The sequence below is a fragment of the Elaeis guineensis genome, chromosome 1 (genome assembly GCF_000442705.2).
Source record: "Elaeis guineensis isolate ETL-2024a chromosome 1, EG11, whole genome shotgun sequence".
In the NCBI taxonomy this organism is placed as follows: Eukaryota; Viridiplantae; Streptophyta; class Magnoliopsida; order Arecales; family Arecaceae; genus Elaeis; species Elaeis guineensis.
In genome coordinates, this window is record NC_025993.2 from 7,701,635 (window position 1) to 7,724,673 (window position 23,039).

At 41.3% G+C, this 23,039-nt stretch overlaps 1 protein-coding gene across 2 annotated transcripts; it reads left to right on the forward strand.

Moving 5' to 3' along the window:
* Positions 1-1,930: 1,930 nt before the first annotated feature.
* LOC105037205 (F-box protein At5g39450) lies at positions 1,931-9,417 on the forward strand. Of its 2 annotated transcripts, XR_012135769.1 has the most exons (3): positions 1,931-3,852; positions 8,987-9,066; positions 9,157-9,417. XR_012135769.1 is itself a non-coding variant. In XM_010912896.4 (2 exons), exons 1-2 carry the CDS (start codon positions 1,970-1,972, stop codon positions 8,997-8,999), a joined length of 1,896 nt encoding a protein of 631 aa, XP_010911198.1. In that variant the 5' UTR covers positions 1,931-1,969; the 3' UTR covers positions 9,000-9,417. The 2 variants fall into 2 exon arrangements, 1 of the variants encoding a protein (XP_010911198.1); XM_010912896.4 differs by having other exon boundaries at positions 8,987-9,417.
* The last annotated feature ends 13,622 nt before the right edge of the window (positions 9,418-23,039 follow it).

The window sequence follows — 23,039 nt, forward strand, 5'->3', positions numbered from 1 at the left end:
CTCAAATTTTCAGTTGGCCAACTCAGTGCTGACATGAGCCGACTCAGTATTTAGATGAGCCGACTTAGTGAATGCAGATAAAATAATAGTTAGTTTTTTAAAAATTTTAAAATATAACTAATTAATTTTAAATGACTATTTTCTCATCCCAAACAGCTATAAGATTAATTGAAAGTATTTTTCAACCAATAAATATGAGGATTTTGTGGAGGGAACTAACTTTCGAAACTTTAAAAAAAAATTTGAAATTTTTGGAGCTCATTGAGTATTAGTTCAAGAGAAAAATATGAGAAACCAAAAGAGAAAAAGGAATGAATTTAAAAGAGTCATAAATTATGTCTTTTCTATATTAAAGTCAAATTAAAAGAGAGGAAGAGTATGAATTTCAACAAGCTATCGGTGAGAGAAAGTATTAAAGACTGCCTCAATTTCTTTAGCATTTAAAAAAGAAATCAAAATATTGAATTCTCAACTATCTTGACTTTTTTGGTTCTACAAAAAAAATTTATTATTCTTAACTTTATTTTTGTATTCATTACTATTTATTTGTAACAAATTTCTAACATCTAAAAACTTGAGATTGGTTCAAGTCTTAAAAATTGAATGTTGTATTGGGTTTGATTGGTATCTCCAGAAAAACTAATTAAGATTGATTGTTATTCCGAAAGAAAATCATTGGAATTTGTTGGGAGTCTAGAAAAAATAATCAGTTATAAGGTTTTGATTGGTGAATCGATAAAAACCAATTAGATTGGATTATGAATCTGAAAAAATTATCGGACTATAATCTTGAAGAGATTATAGTATAAATTTTTAAGCAGATTTATTTGGAAAGTAGATGTAGATACTGAATTTAGCATCGAATCAATATAGATCCTTGTGTTTGCGATTGTGATTGTGATTGTTCTCATTTCTGTTTAGTGCTTTATCATGTGCTTATTATCGCTACATCTTTATAACTTCTGCTTATTATATCACTCACATGATCTGAATTATTTTTGGACGCAAAAATTCTCTCTAGTCTAAAATCTTAAATTTTATAAAATCCAATCCATCCGCCCTTTTGGATTACTGTCTCTCTCTGAGAAATATATTTAATTCTATCCAATTTAATTATTAAATCAGTTAAATAGATCACAGAGTTGAAAACTTAATCAAAATCAATTGTCAAATAATTTAAAAAAAATAATTTATTTATGACTCAAATTTATTTAATTTAAATCTAAATCTACTTATTGCAGATTGAGCATGAGTCAGATTGGTTGGTTATGACACGCTTTGCCAGCCCTGCTCTCTACCTACCCAATTTTTTCCCTCTTACATTTATTTCACTTTATGGCCCACTGCTACCTCCTCACTCCTTATTTGCTATTCAAGAATGATCTCCAACATTCGTCAAACAGCCTCTACCCGCCCACTCCCATTATTACCGGTAGTTCTCTTTCCACTGTAATTTTGGACTTGTTTTTTTTTATGAATAAACATCATATAAAAGTCAATCAACTTTCTCATTGACCCATTTACTCGTATTCTTACGTTTCTCAAAATAGGTAAGTTATGTTTCCATGAGTAGTGTTTACCTGTTTTCTAATATTTTATTATTTTTTGATATTATATAATAATATATAATATAATATATATTATATATTATAATATATTTCATCATATATATATATATATATATATATATATATATATATATATATATATATATAAAGGATATCATGGGAGGAATGGACCGATGTTAATAATTTATTAAAAATATAATAATATAAAATAATATAGGCGACAGATTTTGAATGCATAAAGGAATGTTGGAAAATGCTGATCCGAGAAATACATTTTCAGTGAGTTTTTTTACCCTAAAGAACTTATTTACCATTTACCCTGTCTTCTCAGACGCTCGGTCTTTACCGGGATGTGAGACTTCTCCTATTAGTTTTCTCTTGGTAAGAGATGTTAGAGAGCGATGTCTGGAGAGACGATGGCGGCTGATGAGGCGAACGCGGAGTGCGGCTCCAGCCTCTTGCTGGGCCTGCCGGAGGATGTGCTGGAGCTGATCTCCGGCCACCTACAGCCCCGCGACCTGTGCAGCCTCGCCCTCTGCTGCCGCGGCCTCCGCGCCGCCGTCGCCGCCTCCGAGAAGGCCTGGCTCGCCCAGTGCCGCCGCCTTGGCCCGCCGCCCGACCTCCTCCCCCGGTGGCGCTCCGGCGTCCAGTCCTACAGCGCCCTCTGCCACTTCCTCTCCGCCGTCTCCCCCCTCCTCGGCATCTGGGTCCACCAGAACCCTGAGCTCGGCAACGTCGTCTGCGTCCTCTGGGGCTTCCTCTCCGTCGCCGCCTGCCGCGTTATCCCCCAAGAGCTCGGCCCTCTCGGCCTCGACGGTGGCCCCCTCCTCTGGGCCCCTGTTTTCGAGATCCTCGCCGACTTCGACGGCGCCCCCTCACTCCTATTCCTCCACGGCCGCGACCTCGCCGACGACTCTCTCTTCCCCGGCGTTGTCCGCTCCCTTGATGCCGCCGCCAACGTCCTCCTCCTCGAGGTAGACGCCCGCCCATCCGCTAACCCCTCTCCACCTTCCAAATCCCATCTTTTGCCCCACTCTCGAAGCTTCTCCGCCGCTTCCGAGCCCAAAGATCCTATCTTAACGAAGACCTTATGCCGATCGGACACCACCGTCGCCTTGCGTCCCTCGCCACCTCCGGCACCGCCACCGCTGCCGGCTCCCTTCAGCCGTTTGGCCTTCGGCGACCGGCGGAGGCTTCTCGACCTCGTCGCCGGAAAGGTCCGCCTCAAGGTCCCCCAAGATCTGGCCGCCGCTCCGCTCTTCCCGTGCTCTTCCACTCACGACGATATAGCAATTTTGGCTGATCGGAGGTTGTCGCTCATCCAGATGCACAAGCTCAATGGTGGCCGCATGGATCGGAAGGTGGCCGAGTCGTCGCTGGGCTTAAGTGAGCGCAGTAGAATTCGCAGGAATGATGAGATTCCTTGCTCTCGGAGCACCACCACTGGTAGGAGGAGGAACCTTTTCTCGGTTGCTAAGGATGGCCTGAAGCAAGTCATGCGGAGGTCATCAAGTTCTCTTAATTCTGCCGGGCTGATATCAAGAAACCGGGGTTCTTCGGGCTCCAGCGAGAGCAAACATGTGCCCGTAGATGAGTTTTTGAGGACCGGCGACATGATCGGGCTGAACTTGAGAGCCGCACACATGAGGCTGAGTACTTACAGGGCATGGCCAAACATGCACGACAACCGGTTTGCTCTGTATAAGCTCCCGTTGCTGGCGCCGGAGGCCGGCAGAGAGTATGCCGGTCTATGGGGTGGCACATTTGGCTGGCCTCCTGGTCGGCCTTCCGAAGACAAGCCGGGGAAGGCCCTGTTCTTCTTGTTGCTTTCGTATGAGGAGGCTGAGGGGCAGCTTCGTCTCATTGCCACCAAAATATTGGAAGGAACCCACTATGTTCTCCACCCCAATGGCTCTGCAATGTTCACTGTGAAGGTCGATGAGCCGGCAACGGAGCCATTCCCTTGGGAGACTTATGGTGACTCTATCCATGTGGAAGTGCAGCATACTTGCTCTGGCGAGGGCATTGCGAGTGGTTATGGGTTCCGGTACCCTGGATCCAAGCCTGGTTCCCTCTATGTGATCCAAAATGGGCTTCTTGCATTTGTCTGGAGGGAGTCCAAGGCTGTCTTGACTTTGCAGAGGCTCGACTTGGAAGAGCTGCTGAAGAAAGGAGAGCGAGTACCCTCTCTACCTCCAATTGACAATTTTGCCTACTTAACGAAATCATATTCAAATGTTTTTGCAGGCCTCCCTAGCAACTCGAGTTGTTCAACCTCACCACGGTACGATTAGTGTTTTTTCTGAAATGTTTATTCTATAATACAGTATGTCACTTAAATTTGTTTGGTTTGATTTGCTTGGATTCTAAAGTTGCTATAGTCACTGTGTCTTTTCAGTTTCTAACAAAATGTATGGTAGCTTGGTGCTTTACGTACTTGATAGAGAGAGAAGAGTATACATGCTGGCTGGTGTGCTGTCTAATTATGTTTTCTTTCATTATATGTGTCTGTGCATGAAGATTTATCATGGGAAACTTTAGTAGAAATTAAAATAGCAGAGTCCTGGTGCTATCTCTAATTTATATTAATTTATATGGTGCAAGTCTTTTGCTTCCGTAATTATCTGGCTGGGCTGTAATGAGACAGTTCAATTTCAAACTTGCCCTTATCTTTCACCAGACTAAAGCATAAGCCATGTCCCAAAACTTCCACAAAAGCTTTGGAGAGGTGCCACCATCAGATTGTGATATTTCCTTCATTGCACTAGTACAATTCTCAAGAGTAATGGAGGAAGGGGTAAATAGTGAGGGGTACATGTCCCAGTGGCTGCCTTATAGGGGTGGCGTATAATTGTTTATGTGTAAATATGACAGTATTGATACTCTGGTCTTCAAGACCGGACCACAAGTGGCATGTTGCCATTGAGCAAAGTGGTCTGTTTGCTTGGTAGGTCAAAGGACAACAAATTATGCACCATGAAAGATGTGAATATGTAGAAACTGATAACAGAAATGCTGAAGATGAGAAACAACAATAATTAGTGGAAGAAAGGTCATGTTTAATTTCATGGATTGCAACAAGGGTATTTTAAAATCAAACGTACCATTTTATTGTGATGCATAAGGACACAGATATTGAGATAAGCATGCTAGAAAAATTAAAAGGCCAAAATATATGAAAATGCAGTATTTTTATGAGCTTAAAACACCAAGAGTAAACCATATGGTAGGATGCGAATGAAACTTGCTAAGTTGAGAGTTATGATGCATTTGATAGAGCAGAGTGTAAAAGTCATTGATAAACAGTGTATACCAGCCATGGTCACCCTAAGAGATTTGTATGATAGATTTGATCAAGTGAAAAGTTGCAATATGGTGCTTTGATCCTAGGGATGATTCAGTTGTTTGGCTAGTTAACATCTTCTAGATGCGATGAACTTTATTAACGGCACCAGATCAAGTCTGGAACTTAGAATTGGCAAAGGTTGTGCTGGCATCATAAAACTGTGGAAGCACAGTGCACTTGCATCAAGGTTGCATAAGGATGGTGGTCCTCAGCCCATTATGTGATGTTATTGCGGTTAGCTAGTTGGAAGACTAAAAAAGGTATATTCATGGCAATTGTAAGTATCTGAAGAACATGTAGATAGAACATGGTTCAAGAAAATGTTAAAGGTTGTACAGTGAGGGTGTGATCCAAACTAGATGCCCACATCTAAATCAACAATCCAGATAGAACCTAATTTACTGCAGGAGATGTGTGTGAGATCGATAAAGCTGAGGCAAATGGGGAATCAGAGGAGCTAGTTGCTGCAGGGACAGGTTTCAGGGCTTGGCTAAGGCATGACAGTGATGTGCTTGACAGTAACATGCTCAAGAAACCAGTAAATTAAAGGAATTATTGTAAATGAAGAAATTTGAAATGTACAGAAAATCACACTAGTTCGAGAAACATATCTCTTAATAACAACAGCACAATTTGCTATTGAAAACAGTAGTCAACGTACATGGTAAGGTAATATCAGCAACACTTATAGACCATCATTGTTAATAGGGGTGCTAGATTACTAGTGGCGAATCTTGGCACATGTCTATGCTCTATGCTCTATAACTCTAAAGTGCTGATTGGTACCCCTTCCACCGCTTGCTGCCAAAACCCCAACCCCCAAACAAGAATTTGGATATTTTAATGGTGCCCTTGACCTATGGCCACATAACCATTCCCATTGGCCCACCTTGAAAATTGAAATGTGGTACATAGCCCCTTAACATATACTGCAGTCTTCCTAAAAATCTATCCCAACCCATTGGTATATTTTAACATGCTTTGCCAAACAAAGTGCTTCTTTTCATACAATATTCTGTGACTGATCACAAAAGGAAAGTACTTAAGGGGTCTACTAGTGATCCTATTTTTGGGTTGCATAAGTGCATGGGTATCATAAGGCATGGGTTGTATATTTTTATTTTTAAATGCCAAAAGATTTGTGTGGTTCTTTTGTGGCTAGACTTCCCCATTATTTGAGGTGGACCTTTTTTCAGGGCCATAATGATAACTTTGAGAGCTCTGATGCATCTAAGTAAAAAGAACAAAAGCAAACAAAGAAAAAGAAGGTAGAAGTTCAAGCCTCCAGCTTCTTGCGCACCCATATCCTTTTTAACGGACCTCCTTTCCTGATCCTTTAGGTTGTAGCCACCCATTGAATACTCCCTCCTCTTGTGATAAAGACATACATAGCATGGACAAAAAAGCATTCATATGTGTACCATCTTGAGACTAGAAAACTTTGCCTTTATGTGAAAGTATTTCCTTAAATAAGCAAAAGGGTTTCCTTGAAATACATGCACATGTGTTTGTGAGAGAGAGTGATGCGAATTTTTTCCACATTTTTCTTTTTTCCTTAAATAAGTTTTAGTTGTCGCATGTTTTTTTTCCTTTTTCCTTTTTCCTTTGTACATGCAAGTCATGAATAAATGAATTCTCTTTGCATATGATTATAATTGGAAGTCCCCTTGTTAATATTCTTTTTTTTCAAAAAAAAAGAAACAACTCTAATAGTCGGTGCCCTTCCTTGATAATAATTCTTATTTATCAGCATGGATATAAAAATTGCTAGAGCGGGATAACACTGTTGGTATTGCAATGCAAAACTGAAATTGGTACAGGTGTAGGATGCAGAAACCATCTGTACCGATATGCATGGGCCATACCGGTTTGTATCAATCTGTATTAGTGTGTGCCAACGGCACCATACCGACCATCCTGGTTGGTATCGACCATTTTTGATTCTCTTTGATGTTTTCACTTTTGGTATGTATAATTGTACCTGTATAATACCATTTAAATGGAAAAACAGGACAAGGTTTGGTACCAGTATTTAAAATCTTTTTTTTTTTTTTTGGCTTTTATAAAGCTAATCTATCTTTACATGCTTTTCTGTAGCATAAGGAGTTTATTTGTTGACTTTGAATAGAATAAAGGAAATTTCCTGAAAGCAGAAAATGAATTAGCAATAATGACTTTAGTTTTCAATTGTAATCGATTATTTCATTTGTAAGCTCTTTAATACTTGTCAATCAAAAGGGGCGATTATTTATTTATAATTTACTGACTACTGTTAATCCCCTACCCACAACCCACAACCCCCGCCCCTCCAAACAATAGAAATGGAAAATTCTGGTTTTGCCCATGTGTACATCTGGTATGGATGTCATACATTCCTCAAAACATGAGGAGACAAGAAGGTGAAAAATAAAGTATATGAACCTGAAAAAAAAAAAAGAAATAAAGAATTCAAAATATGTCCAATGGAATTCAAATAACAATTGTGAAATATCCAACAATCTTCAAGGCAATGATCGGGAAAGTGGAATCGATTAAATTAGTAAGTGACAAATTGTTAGTTAAACACCTCTACCAGGTACTGTGGGTAATGAAAATTGCTATTGTAGCAAGCAAATTGCTTCATGTAGGTGGAAAAAAGAACATAAAGAAGCTAAAGGAGCTTTCTGATGTAAATTGTAAAATAAAGAGTATGGGTAGATTGCAAGTGTGAAACAATGGAAATTGAACTTAGATCACGATTGTATCAAAACAATCGTTCTGATACTTATGGATGTCAAAATACTATCAAAAAGTAGTTATTTTGTTTATTTTGGCTCATATGAGGTTGAAATTTGAAACATGGTGAAACCGATTCTAAGCAACTAAATAAATGGGTCTCCTGTTTCGAGAGCATCAAGTGTACTCATCAAGGAATTGAGAAATTAGAGGGACCTCTTGGGGAGACAAATGCATGTGGAAGTGAAAATAAATCAATTCTGAAGGCAACAGTAGTCTGGTTTTTGCAATGTAGAGAAGCTTAAGTTGAAACTGGCAGATCAAAGCATGCCTAGTGAAAGAGAGTGGATGGGATCTATGTGAGAGGGTTATGGAAGGGGAAAAAACACATAAACCTGAACAAGACCTGCAAATTCTTTAGACAAACTTCCAGGCTTGTGATTTGCAGCTGTGAACAGCCAAGCAGCTTCAGTCAGATTCAATTAGCTTTTAGGCCTCTCAGATACTCCGTTAGAAGATACAAAAATGTTTACTGATGCACCTTTAAGTGGATGCATATTTCTTCACTATTATTTTCCCAATTGCTCTTGGACTATTAATGAATACATAACAAAGATAAATATAACCAGCTTTTTTAATTTCTCATCTCCCTTGATTCCATTATGGAGACTTATTCTTACAATTTATGCCAGTATTGACTGGCGTGGTGATATCAGCGATCATCTTGTGAACTCATGACAAAAACAATAAAACTGAATTGTGTTTCATGCTTATTCATGTAAATAGGATGTCAACTAGCACGGAGCTTCGAGGCTTGTTCTTTATCATCTTGTTTCTGATATGGGTTTTATTACCTCTCTCTGGGTAATTTGATAACCGAGGTATCATGATTGTGTTATTATCTAGATTCTAGTTTATATGAATGGACAAAGCATATGGAGTTAGCTTCTCTGTGCCCTGCATTGCAGCAAATTACTGGCTGCGTATACTTCATTAGCAAGTCTCATCCAAGTTACGATGGAAATTATTTGCTCATATGCATCAAATCATCAGTCTTGGTTGCTATGCAGTTTGTGGATGGAATGCTGTGTCCACAAACTAGAGTACGTTGTGAGATGCATGTTGAGTTTATGTGGCAGGAGGTTAACCATTAGCTCTTACCAGTAGCAATGTATTGTTGACTTCCACCGCAATAAAAATGGAATTTCTCTTTCTTTGGTACGTGGATCTTTGATAGATCTTATACTAAAATGCTTTCCATATCATGTGAGATGATATACTACTAATTTTATTATAACAATAAAGTTTTTAAAATGTATCTCCATTTGTGGAATACTAAGTGAAGTTTTACATGCAGGCAATATCATTGACAGTGGATTCTAGAGTTCTGACATATGAAGGCGCAAGATAAGAATTTAGCTTTGTTCCGTCTCTGAGGTCAAACAAGTCATTAAAATTTTCAAGCAGTTTATAGGTTCAAAGGTACCAAGCAATTTCTACATCTCACCATTGTGTCTTATTCCACAGATTTGATAATTAGTCAATCAAATGAACAAGTGCTTGGAAGTTTGTTGAGTTTCAGGACATATTCTTTTGAAGCCATCATCTCCGTTAAGTGGATCTATGCATTAAGCTAATGTCATCAAAGAAGATATTTATATTGGCTGTCATAAAGTTGTGAGATGTATAAAAATGAATCAGAATATTCCCTTTGGGGCTGAAATTATGCACATTGTTGTAATAAAACCTCCACCATCTTAATTACAGCATATTGGTTCTTTGATGATATCTTGCAGTGTATTTAATGCATGAAAGCTGTGTGAAGGACCGTCCTCTGGCTGCAGACACCAATTGTACAAAAATGAAATAATGTTGTATACAGTCTGCACTGAGTGGGTTATTACAGGTTGGTAATTGACTAATTTCTAGTCTGTTGAAAGAAAATGTCATCAAGTGTCATTACTTTGTGCTTGGAAACTTACAATAAAAAAAAAAAATAGTGTCATTAATTTGTGCATAGAAAAAACAGTAGATTGGCAATTTGTATGATGGGAACATCAAACGAACACTCGAGAACTCCATGAAGCACATGAGTATTTTACTCCAAAAAGATGGAAAAAAAAAGTGAGGCATATGCATTTGCTGCATCCTCCATGGTCTAAAAATGCTTTCCATACCATGTGAGATAATATACTACTAATTTTATTATAACAGTAATGTTTTTAGGCAATATCGTAACGTGCCAATCCTTTTTCACACTAAAACGCTACCATACCACTAGAAGCCAGGTACGGAGAAGAACAGGACATCAAAAGAATCTCCTTTGCAATTTGTTGCAATTTGCTCAACTAACCAACGTTTCAAATTGCTGGCTAGAAGGATCTGAGTTTCTAAAACATTTGATATCTACCATACAAAATACAAAATCAAGGAAAGACAAATATAACCCAATCTAAGAAACTCAAACATGTACATAGACCATGTATTAGCCAAAACCACATGCTATATTAACCCAGTCCTTGCAAAATCTTGACCACGAGTGAACAAGAACTACTAATCTCCATTGGAATAGAGAGGGAAAAAAAAATGTTATAACCACAAACAAAACAAATAGGTGAATTCTATGAAAATGGTTGATTGAGTATTTAATCAAGATATTTTGTGTTCATCTTGGGAATACAGAGCAAATAACATCTGTAGGCTGGAATGTCACAGTGTTAGAAAAATCTATCTGGTTGAGATAAAATTTTTCAACCACTTAATTATACGCGCAAGACCACGTGGTTTTCTGTAACATTACTATTTGATGGAAGGACTCAAGAGGGCTAGCTAGGTGGCAGTGTTCAATAGCTCAGGTTGATCTAATCAAGTAATCCACCTGATCAAATCGCGAAATAAAAATCAGACTAGGATATTGTTAATACGTGGGATTGAAGATGATGTGCAATTGTACCTGACAATGGTTGGGGTGGGGGTCGATGCATTACACGGCCACTGGAGTGATTTAGGATCATTTTATTGGGTTGAGCAAGACTACGAGGGACTCTCTTCCAGGTCCACCCAACATAAGGGAGTAAAAATGAGAAAGAGAAAAGAAGAGAGAAGATGGGTGAAATATAGAGGGTTTAGCTGTCTCTCCTAAGAATAGTAAAGAGGGGTTTGGGTGGCTAGTGGTGGTGCCAGCAGTTATGGTTGGCTGTTTGATGACAAGTGATGAATGCATCTGATGCATCACAGTGGAAATCCGATGCATGTAATGAAAGCAAGTTAACGATGATGGCCCTTGATAGGAAAACATGGAGAGAAAAAAAATATGAAGAGGTGGTGTGCCTTTTGCCTCATCTTTCATGAGGTTGGGTTCGAATTCAACAAAGATAAAAAGGGTGCCCAAGAAAAGATTGAGAGAGAGAAGAAGAGAGTGTGTGTAGGGTGCCACCTCACATGATGGTCGGCAAGTTAAATAGCTAGCGGAGGCTATGTTTCCTAGCCCCATTAGTGACCGGGGAGGGGGACAAGTCCGCAGGGGCTTTGCGTGGAGTGGGCCATTTTAGGCCATGCTTTAGCACCAAACAGAGCCTGACTAGGTTGACCAACGAATATACTAGGATGGACCTCATATTCTTATTTTATATTTTCTTGATTTTTATTTTGTATATACATTATATTTATCATCTTGATCTGCTTTAGTCTAGCATGTGATGATTCACGGATATATTTTTTAGAAGGTATATTAAGTTTCATATATCATTTACTCATTCTCTAACAGTCCATTATTTTTTGACTAATTACTTCTCTATTTTTTTGATACATATTAAATTACTTCTTTTTTTATTTTTTTTTTCATGGTTAAATTTACAAATTCTATTTGCCACCAAGCCAACTCTACTTCTAGAATGGCATAGATTGCAAATTACTGTTAGCAGAAATTCTCAATCTTGAAAAGAGAGATTTTGGAAGTTGTTTGGATTTTGTTTATAATTGCTGTTTCATATATCTAAGGGATGTATTGAATACATCATGGGAATATATGCTATTATCTTCCCCTAAACATATACAAAATATATCTAAGACTAAAATTTGGCGAATTATTGTTAAAAGAAGAAGGAAAGAAAGGTCTTTAGCTATTTGAAACAGGATCGCATTGCCTCCGGTCTCCCTGTTTCAACAGGATCAAGACATAGAGCAGAACTTCCCTGATCAGCTCTAGGGGTACAAGTGGATCGGAGAAAATTCGAAATCCAAAGCAATCGAAACCGAACTAGAGGATTGGATCGAAATTTTGGACTTTAGTTTTAGAGTCGGAGTCAATTTTTAAAATTTTAGATTTTGGACTTGAATTTGAATTTAATGTTATAAAATTCAAATCCAATTCAAAGTCCAAACTATGGACCCAAATCAAATCCAATCCATTCTTCTGCCTGAATTTTTGGATTATATATATATATATATATATGTGTGCGTGTACACACACTAATATTATAACAGCAATAGATAAAAAATAAAAAATATAAATTTCAATACCAAAAATCTCAATAAATTTTTAATATATTTTATATTAGTACTATATACTATTTACCAATATAATATATATTAAAAATTTATTGAGATTCTTGGTATTGAAATTTTTGTTTTTTATTTCTTATCTATTGCTGTTATAATATTAGAGTTATGGGGGATACCGTGAGCACCTCGGATCGGCATTACATCGCAAGGTATTTTAGGCTCTCGGATCGTCAACACGATCACTGATTGTCGTACGAGCTGAGGAGTTAGTCTCCCTGCTGAGCCGAGACGTCCGCGAAGTCCAATCTATGCATAAGCTGCCTCAACCGTCTTATCTTTTCATTGTGTGCTACAGCTGTCCATCCTGAACAAATAAAAATATGACATAACAGTCTTCTCTAATCTTGTGGGAGCCATCAAGGGCTGAATTATCTCACCCACTATGCTAATTTCGATGGTCCAATAATCTCGAGATCGCATGATTACACAGCTATGCAACCAGTCGTTCGATATCCTTCTATATAAACACTAGAGCTCCAAAAACCCAAGTCAAATCGAATCCCTCTCAGTGAACCAATTGCTGCTCCTTTGTTCTCTATTTTTCTGACTTGAACATTAGAGGATCCTCATCGGAGCCACAACCTCCTGTTTGAGACTTATTTTGCAGGTCTCTCCAGTGTCAGTATCCCTGCACTAGGATCAGACATCTAATTTTCGATCTCAAACGTTCGTCTTCCAGCCTCGACCGATTTAAGCGGCAATAGATAGAAGAAGGGCCTATATTTGCATTCATGACTCCAAGATGGACATCTTTCCGACTTTCCAATGCCGTCGCTTTCCGACAGGTGGCCAGTCAAGCTAATAATCAAATTCAACCACTGACACTGGAAGTTCCTCTACTGGCTCAATCGGTCCTCCCGGCACCAGTCACAGCCAACCAATTTGGTCAGCTCTCTCAGCAAGTTCAACATCTGACGATCACAATTTAGACGGTCCAGATCTTTCTTGCGCCCTTCCAAGCAGTGCCACAGCCTCCCCAGGCTGTCCCTGCACCCCTCATGGTGGTGCATCACACGGTTCCCTCGGTGGTGCCGCCTGTGCCATCCATAGTGGTGCCTCTGCAAAATTCTGCTTCAATTGCAACTCCGCAACCACCACTTCAACTAGAGCCGCAAGCACCTCCTCGAAGTTCGGAGAGGAGGCTGACTCATCAGAGTCATCCTAGGGCCCAGCAGTCGGCCTGGCAGCGATCTCCAAGCCCACAATCAGGCCATGACTCAACCCCCAGATGTCGATCTCCTCTATTCTTTGAGGCTGGCACCATCCATGAGACCGACTTTGAAAGGCGATTTCAGAAGCTCGGCCAGCAGTTAGGCCAAAAAATAGAAAAAGCCCTCAACAATAATGGCTCCTTAGTGCTCCCTACAAAGGGTATAATAGCCAGCCATCCTTTATCCCGAGGATTGTGCAAGAGCCACTCCCTCTGCACTTTAAGTTGCCTCAACTGGAGGTCTACAATGGGACCATCGATCCCGTCAACCATGTGGAGACCTTCAAGGCAACAATGCTCCTTCAAGGGGCATCAGATGCAATCCTCTATCGAGCATTCTCCCCAACCCTCGAGGAGGCTGTTTGGCAGTGATACTCGAGTCTGAGGCCGGCATCAATCCATTTCTTTGAAGATCTGTGCCAATCTTTCATCGGCCATTTTATCAGCAGCCGATGACAGCAGAAGTGGTCTGACTATCTCCACACCATCAAGCAAAAAGAGGATGAGTCGATCCGCTCCTTCATGAATAGATTCAACTTGATGACTTTGGAGGTTCAAAGCTTGGACTAGTCGACCGCGATGGCCGCAATGATGAGCAGTCTGCTGAAGAATGACTTGAAAAAATCATTAATAAAACTTATCCTTAGAATTTTTCGGATATGCTTGTCTGTACGGAGAAGTATGTCCGCATGGAAGAGATCTTTGTCGATGATACTCCTACTGATTCAGTCATGGTAGGATTCAGCAAGGAGCGCCATCTGAGGTGAATAGAGAAAAATTGCCTGTGCTCTCAATCTCCACCTCTAAGGCAAAATAATGGGAGTCGAGATTATTGATCTCGGAGTCCCCCAAGAAGGATTTGGCGACTATCACCATCTGGGCAATATGATAGCTACACGTCCCTTACTGTCCCTCAAAGCAAGGTGTTTTTATAAGTGGGGCTTGAATTACCTGCGCCTCAACTGATGAGAATGAGGTCGAAACGTCATCGGGATCCAACTAAATACTGTTTTTATTATCGTGACTGTGGCCACGATACTGAAGACTGCCATCAGCTTCGCAACGAGATCGAGAGGCTTGTTAGGCAGGAATGACTGAATCATTTTATCAGAGAGCGGCCTCTCTACACCAAGCTCCGAGAGCTCCACAGCCACCTCAAATGCCTTAACAACCTCTCCCTCTGCCTCAGCCACAGCAGGCGCTAGCTCGACAGGAGCGGCATCAAGTTGGAGAGTAGCTGGTGGAAGAAGAGCGATCTATCGGAGAAGAAATTCACATGATTACTGGGGGTCACTTGGGGCCCCCGATGGACCTAGATTTTAGAGAAGGCTTGGTTGACGAATGCCCCCAATCAGCTGAGGAGGAGAATCCGAGCTGGATGGTGAAACTCGACTCACAACTATGTGAGGTAACCAAATACCAATTAATTTATCTTTTGCAGGAGAATACGGATCTTTTCACTTGGACTGCTACAAACATGCCTGGCATCAATATTGAAACGATATCCCATCACCTAAAGGTGGACCCAACTTTTTGATCGAAAAATCATAAGAGATGGAGTCTCGTCTCAGAACGTCAGGAGACTATAGCTGAGAAAGCTAAAGTAGCTCGAAGGAACTTCAATTTAAATTCGGCAAACCTCTGCATATATTACCAATGATGCAATAATACTTTCTATAGAAATAAAACTTGCAGGGCCATCAGTCTACGATGGGCGCTTGAGTTTTCCAAAAGTCACTTTCTCCTCTTACTTGAGATCCTGAATCACAATGACGATCAACTAACGTGAGGGATAACTTATCAGACCCTCAGAAGGCCACCGAGAGTGCATGCCATAAGCACAAGTTCACCGTTGGCACATAATGTCTCTCATACGAAGATGAAAAGTACTAGATGCCGCAGGCACAAGATCGCTGTAGGCACACAAAGCCATTCGTAAGGGATAACTAATCATACCCTCAGAAGACTATCAAGAGTGCATACCACAGGCACAAACTCGACACCGGTATATAATGCCTCTTATGAGAAGATGAGAAGTGCTAGATGCCGCAGGCACAAGATCACCGCAGGTACACAAAGTCATTCGTGAAGAATAACTAATCAGATCCTCAAAAGATCATCGAAAGTGCATGCCACAGGCACAAGCTCGCCGCCGGCACATAATGCTTCTCATGCGAAGACGAGAAGTGCTAGATATCGCAGACACAAGATCGCCACAGGCATACAAAGTCACTCGTGAGGGATAACTAATCAGACCCTTAGAAGGCCACCAAAAGTGCATGCCACAGGTACAAGCTCGCCGTCGGCACATAATGCCTCTTGCGCGAAGATGAGAAGTGCTAGATGCCGCAAACATAAGATCGCTGTAGGTACACAAAGCCACTCATGAGGAATAACTAATTAGACCCTCAGAAGGCCATCGAGAGTGCATGCCACAGGTACAAACTCACCACCGACACATAATACCTCTCGCGCAAAGATGAGAAGTGCTAGATGCTGCGGGCACAAAATCACCGCAGGCACACAAAGCCACTCATGAGGAATAACTAATCAGACCCTCCAAAGACCAATGAAAGTGCATGTCATAGGCATAAGCTCACTGCTGGTACATAATGTCTCTCATACGAAGATGAGAAGTGCTAGATGCCGCACACATAAGATCACCGCAGGCATACAAATCCACTCGTGAAGGCTCTTATCAGATCCTAAAGAAGACCTCGATGATTTCGAGATGGGGCTAACTTACAAGACCCTTGCAGAGCCTGAGTCATTCGAAAAGCAGAGGAAAATCCTTAGAAAACCTCCGAAGAGATAACTAATCAGACCCTCAGAAGGCCATTGAGAGTACAGATGCAGGCACAAGCTCGTCGTTGGCACACACTGCCTCTCATGCAAATATAAGAAGAGCTAGATGCTGTAGGCATGAGATCGCTGCAGGCACATAATGCCATTTGTAAGAAATAGCTAATCGGGCACTAGAGGAAGAATAAAAAAAATAAAAAAAAAAGATAACATATGGCCAGAGTAATCATCTCAACAGCATTCCTTCCGTCTAAAGTCTCAGACTTAAGAATAGGGAGGTAGTGTTAAGATGGCTATTATAATGCCTCAGTTATGCTAAAGCTGAGCTACTTAGAACTTCACTCGTAGTGAGCTGAACAGTGCTAATCTAAGCATTTGACTGTGCTAATCTCTGCGAGACAAGCAAAGCGCATGCTGCGCTGTTCTCTACAAGTCGAGTAAGATTCATACAGAATTCACAAATTCAAATTTAAAGACAAAAGCAAAGCAATTCATTTTCTCAAAGTCTTTACAAAGAAAAAGCTGATACATGCTTTACAAAGAGAGGACAATTGCTCTAGATAACATTTTACGAACAAGAGAAAAAAATAAGGAAGGTAAGAAGAAAAAGAGGGAGACGGGAGAAGATGGAGAGGAAGATAAAAAAAAAGAGGATGAGGAAGGATGTCCCACTGCAATCGACAGAACATCAGACCGATCAGATGAGCTGGTTCGATCTTCATCCATCAGGGACCTCATCTCCACACCATCCAAGTGAGCTGATTCAATCTTCATCTGTCGAGGCCTCCACCTCTTCATCAGTGCCGCCAGCTTCTATGCCATGAAGTTCTAGATGCGACATTATTTTCTGCAGACGGATCTTGCAATCATCAAAGCCCTGGATAAAGGTGATGTCGAGCATCTTCCTTCTGAATGCCGCAGAATTTTGAAACTCTGCAATGCAACACTCCTGGATTGCAGGCAGAATGTGTTCGAGCGAAGGGGGATGCATAGCCGTAGGAAGCAAAGGAGGGGGAGCCCTACGGGAGGAGAATGCGCCAGTCTGTCTAGCTTTTTTCCTCTCGTGAGCTAGATACCTCGGATGGGCATCCCTTGTAAAGGTATTTCGCTCTCTCACTCATTTTTTGATTTGCTTCAAAGATGGTAGATTCGAAGGCAAAGACATGGCAGCAGTCGAAAAAAAAGACTCCTTACCATAGAAGGAGAAGTGGAGATCCCTTTGCTCTTTGGTTCCATATTTATAGGCACTAGCAACTGCATCAATCATCAATCGACGCTTTTCAGGAGTTAATGCTTAAGCTGTTAATGATGCACTCCCTCCAGAATGGGAATAAATCCCTGTGATGCTTCACAAAACAAAATGGATCCATGTGGCGCGTTTTCTCAGGCCCCATGCCATTTTCTACACGTAATTTTATTGGATGAAGTCATCAACCATCATTTTTCATAATCATCCATATTTAAGGGAGCAAAACGAGGTTATCATTTAAAATTGAATTACCTCGAATTGAATTGCCTCAGATCGGCGTAAGTAAATCCACTAGCTGAGGTATTTTATTCCTTTCAAGTTTTCTTACAAATAATCCCAAAAGGATCAAAAAAAAAGAAATACAGAACTTACGAGATGGTGCCTTGATCTAAGGTGCTGACCGATGAGACATCCGCTACGATAGGATTTCAAATTTCATCAAAAAAATTCAAATCCAGACCTGGATATTTGGCGGCAACTCGGGCTCGATTAGACTGCCTTCCAGCGTCATAGCATTGGCGGAGTAGTCAGTCCTTTCTTCCTCCATAGCCTGAGAAGCGACCTCAGTTGTTTGCTTCTCTTCAGCCCCCAGGTGGACCTTCAGCTCTTTTATTTTTCCAAGCAATCGAGAATTCTCCTCGACAGTCTTTCTCAATGCCGTCTCGGCATCTTCGGCTCTTCTTTCGATGGCATCGGCTCTCATAAAGACTTCATCGACCTTCTTCTCAGTATTCTCTCTTACTTTTTTGAGCATCTTGACTTTGAGCCTGGACTTCTTCATCTCTTTGACCAATTCATGGGAACTCTCAATATAACCGTTCAGGTAATGGACAAGCTGGTAAGTAGAGAAAAAATTCATAAATAAAAAATGAGCATACAATATGTGCTAAGTGAGAAAATTCTAACATACCCAGATAAAGCAATCCACAGCTCCACTCCTCATCTCCCTTCGAGGGACGCCCAGTAGCTCGTTTGCATCGACAAGGAGGAGCAGTCTGGAAAATAGCTTGCTCGCTAGTGTGGGATCTCTCAGTGCTGAAGCCTCAAGCTTCAACCCAGGTAGTGTAGTCCTGGATGCGCTGGCAACCTGACGGGAGCCTCATCTGAGGAAGGCTCGACGGTGGGTGAAGCTCGTCGGATCGAAGAACTGGAAGGAGTGGATAAGCTCAGAATCACCTCCTCCAGGCCTTGCTCTGCATGACCCACCCAGTAACCTGTAGTGTTAAAGATAGTAGGCAAATCCTCCCTCACCTGTGAAATCTCATGACCCTCCAGAGGTGAGGGTTCAGACTCCCTGATTTGCAGGGTTGGTTGCATAGGATCTCCAACTTTAACCTGCAGGTTCTGCCCGACAACGGACTTGGCACCTCTTTTCCATAAGATTTTTCTCTCTCTTTTTGACAGGCTCGAACTCTTCCCGACTTCTAATTCTACAACCATCATGGAGATCTAATTGTAAGACGAATAAAGTCAGAAGAATTAAGATCAGAATAGCTTACTCACATACCTTGAGGAGCAACTTGATTGATACCAGCATTAAACAATATCTGAGCCGACAGTAGCTCCTTCAACTCTGGAATCTTGAAACCCCACAGAGCTGCCATCTCCTGCTCTGGAGTCTTGTTCATTGAAGGCTCCTTTAACGAAGACTGTTGGGGTTCATCCCAGGCAGTAAAGTTTTAGTCTTAGCCTGACGTTTGCGAGATGAAGAGAAACTTTGACTTCCAGCCGTGCACAGCAAATGGCATACCCAAAAACATCAAGCAAAAGCCATCCTTTTTTCTTCACGGAGTCACATACCACCACCCATGTGAGTCAGGATGCCGCTTGATGCTGAAGAAAAAGCAAAAGAATGTGATGTTCGGCATGACCCCAACCAACACACATACCACAGTGAATCCACAGATATGCCGCCATGCATTCGAAACTACCATGCACGACGATATTTCGAAGTATTGGAGGAGCACTACAAAAAAGAGATAGAGAGGAAGCCTCAGCCCAATTCGAAAGCACTCCTCATAGAAGCCCATACGTCTCGAAGGCGGATGGTAAATTCGATCATCTGGTCCCGAAAATTCAAATTGAAATATGGGAGGTATTTGGTACTACTCATGCAGTATAATTATGTTTTGCTCTGTCATTTCTGATCGAAAGTCCAGCGGTGCAAAGTTAGGTTCTGTGGTGGCCATATCTCTCTCTCTCTTTCGTGCAAAAAAGCCACAAAAAGATGAAGAAGAGATGAATTCGCAATGGAAGGAGAAGGTAACCACAGCTTTGTAAGATCTGTGTCTCGTCTTGTTTGGAGAATTTAAATAACCTTAGACTCGAAGGGGACCACCAAAAGTCACACTCCATCTGCGTATTAATTGCGGTGACATACACCTTCGGAGGACTAACATACGTGCGACGCATAGAGACTGTGAATGGACATGATTGGTACCATCGATATGGTAGTTAATGTCAGTGGCAGGTGAATCACAATTTATGCCACTCTTGAAGGGGTGCATATAGATGTGTGCCAGCTGCTCCCACATGGAGGCAATTCGAATTTCAACCTTTGATAGGTATGAAAATTTGTGTTGGATCATAATGAAAATTATAATCTCTTGCAATTCTAATCGCAACTCGAGTCAGCTCGGATTTTAACCCTACCTTCGGCTTGACTCGTGCCTTGTTAAAAGCAAACATTAATTTTTTTTACATATTTAATATATATATATATATATATTAGTCATATTTATCAATAGAGAAGGATTATATTTATTCCTGTAAAGATTTTATTATAAGATCAAGAACCTCGAATCACACAAAAAAAACAAAAAACAACAGAAGAGGAGAGCATAAATCATTCTTCAAAGGGATTGCCAGGGCAGTCATTTGTAGGATGGTTTTTCTCGATGCAGACGATGCCTTCGATTTGGATGGCTGCGTTGGTCTTATCTGTCTCATCTGTAAAGTAGGATGTCATCATGAACTTTGATAAATTATCAAACAACACTGCCTGCAAATTCTCGTCCAGACAATCAGCTCGAAGCTATTGAATGAAGTCAGGAGGAAGGTGCACCTGGACAATGGACTTGCACCTCTCAAAGTTCACAAAGAATGTTGCCCTGCAAGCTTGGGCTATAATCTTAGCTCCTCCTTTCTCCAACTGCTTTCTCCTGCTTTCAGTATGTTTAAGTAAAATCCTCTGATCTACAAATTTATCCCAGAGAAGCTTGTAATTTACTTTTTTCTCTTTCAGTTTTTTCTTCAGGTGCTTCACCTCTGATCCAACCTCCTGGATTCCTGAGAGCAGTTCTGGAGAGGTCTAAATTTCCTTGGAAGTAGAATGCCCATCTCCTCAAGAAATCCTCTCTCCACAGCTCATCTCCTCGAAAGTCCCGGTCCTCTTGGACGGACCCCCACTGGAGCTCCTTCGAGGGTGAGTTTCAAGACGAAGAGAGCCTCTTCTTCCTTCAGGTGCCCTCCTCAGATGCTCCAAAGTCATCACGGGCTCGACGATAGTTTTTCTCAGCCTTAGACTTTTATTTCTCGAGAGTTCTAATATGCTCCTCGAGACCTTCGATCTTCTCATCATCCTTAGATTTTAACTACTCAAAGGCCTTGATCTTCCTTTTGGCCCGCCCCAGTTCTTCGTCCCAACAAAAGATTGACTCCTGGGCCTTCTGGAGAGCCTCCTCAGTAAAATTGAGTTTCTTGACCAGCTCGGCATTGTTCCTCTCTAGCTGCTCTGATCGGTACTTCAGCAATTTGATTTCTTCCTTCTCCATTATCGGAACATCAAGATTGGAACTTGCAAATCTCATCAAATGTCAGCCTATATGTGCAAGGGACCTTAAAACATCAGCAAATCGCTTCTCCCCCCTTTGATCATTGAGGAACAGCCTCTCGGCTAGCGGTAGGAGATTTCTCAGGTACTCCATTGCAGATTGGAGTTTCTCTCCTGTGGATGAAACATGAAGTGTTAGACCTGAAGGACCCATAGGAGAAGTGGCTGCAGGAAGACACTAAGTAGTAATTGCTGTCTCTAGAGACCTCCCAGCTTCTGTCGCCATCATCAGATCCTTCTCAGGATTGACAACCGCCTTCTCCATCCACGATATCTCAGTCGAATCCTCTTTGATGCATCCCATGATGCTCATATCCAGTGCTACCTCCAAAGGTGCCCCATCGATTGAAATTTTTTCTGACGAATTCTGCACCACAGCTTCCGATGATGGAGAGGTGGGCTCGATGGTAGGAGTGGCATGATCTTGTTCCCTAACCGTAGGTTCTGCTTCAACAACTGAAACCACAACCTGTCTCCTTCGAGCCAGAATCTGCTCTAGCCTCATCACGCGCTGTGGATCCATCCTGCCCCAAGGAAGTGATGAGAAATTAACACAAGAAAATCTGTGGATACTCGTTCTTTAAAAGCATGAATTTAAAGGAAGAAGAAAATGAAAAGCCACTGCAAAATAATTAAAGTCACGACAGGACCGTCGTCTAAGTAGTCCCATCAGTTATGTCCATCCGCATTGGCCGTATCAAGTTGACGTTACGAGCCTTAAATGTGGAGGATAGGCGTGACGGCGAGAATTCTTGACACCGAATTCAAGGCACTTTTGAAATACTCCCTTCGTCTGATTCCCATACTCGAAGGTAGGGGATAGTGTTATAGGGGATACCATGTGTTGGGAATAGTGTCCCAAAGCCAATCGTCAGCCTGTTGACGGTTGTGCTCCTTTTGTATTAGTATATGAATTATAAATAAATAAAAGTTATTTTGATATTTTTTCATCACAAATGTTTCATCTTCTAATGAACTCCTGTGTTCTGGTGAAGTCCTTAGGACTATTTAGACTCGACAAAGGAGGATTTGTCGTTTAGTCCTTAAACATGTTCGCGACCAAATGATACGTTGTTACCAAGGACGACAATATTTATCGAGCATAGATCGTTGTGTGCCATATGGGTTGGTTGTCCTCATAACCAAAGAGTGTGGAGACACTGGTATGGCATACAGGTGAGATGTAATGGTATATCTGCACTGAACGTGACCAACTCCGGAGCTATTTCTGCTGTCAAGATTTGCTCCGATGGGATATGGGTATAAATGTCCCTCCGACCTGAGACCGCCACGGTGACTTGCAAGCAACTCACTGCACTTAGGCACTGGACTACCTGAATTTCTAATTCAGTGACGGAAGGTTGCTGGGTGTAGTCAAGTACTTGACTTGTCGGTGCGTGTGTCAAGATGGGATTGACTACTCCAGTTTAGGAGCTGTGTCCAGTCGTGTTTCAATTTAGCAAAACCTTGGCCAGGGTAGTCCTAGTGAGGAGTCACAGGACTAATTGAGTTGAGCACGATTCGGATGATATGATCAGGGTTGACAGTTTAACCCGGAGTCATCCTAAACACAGGGGTCAAAAGGGATGAATTATACGGTAACCATATTCACGTACGTTCTAAATGTTGCGATTGTGATTATTCGACCTATCCGGTCGTCGGGTACCATTGCTAGATGGTCACTTCGATTAGTACAGAAATTGGCTCCTGTGCTACCGGCTTAGGTTCGAACCTGCGGGGTCACACACATTAGA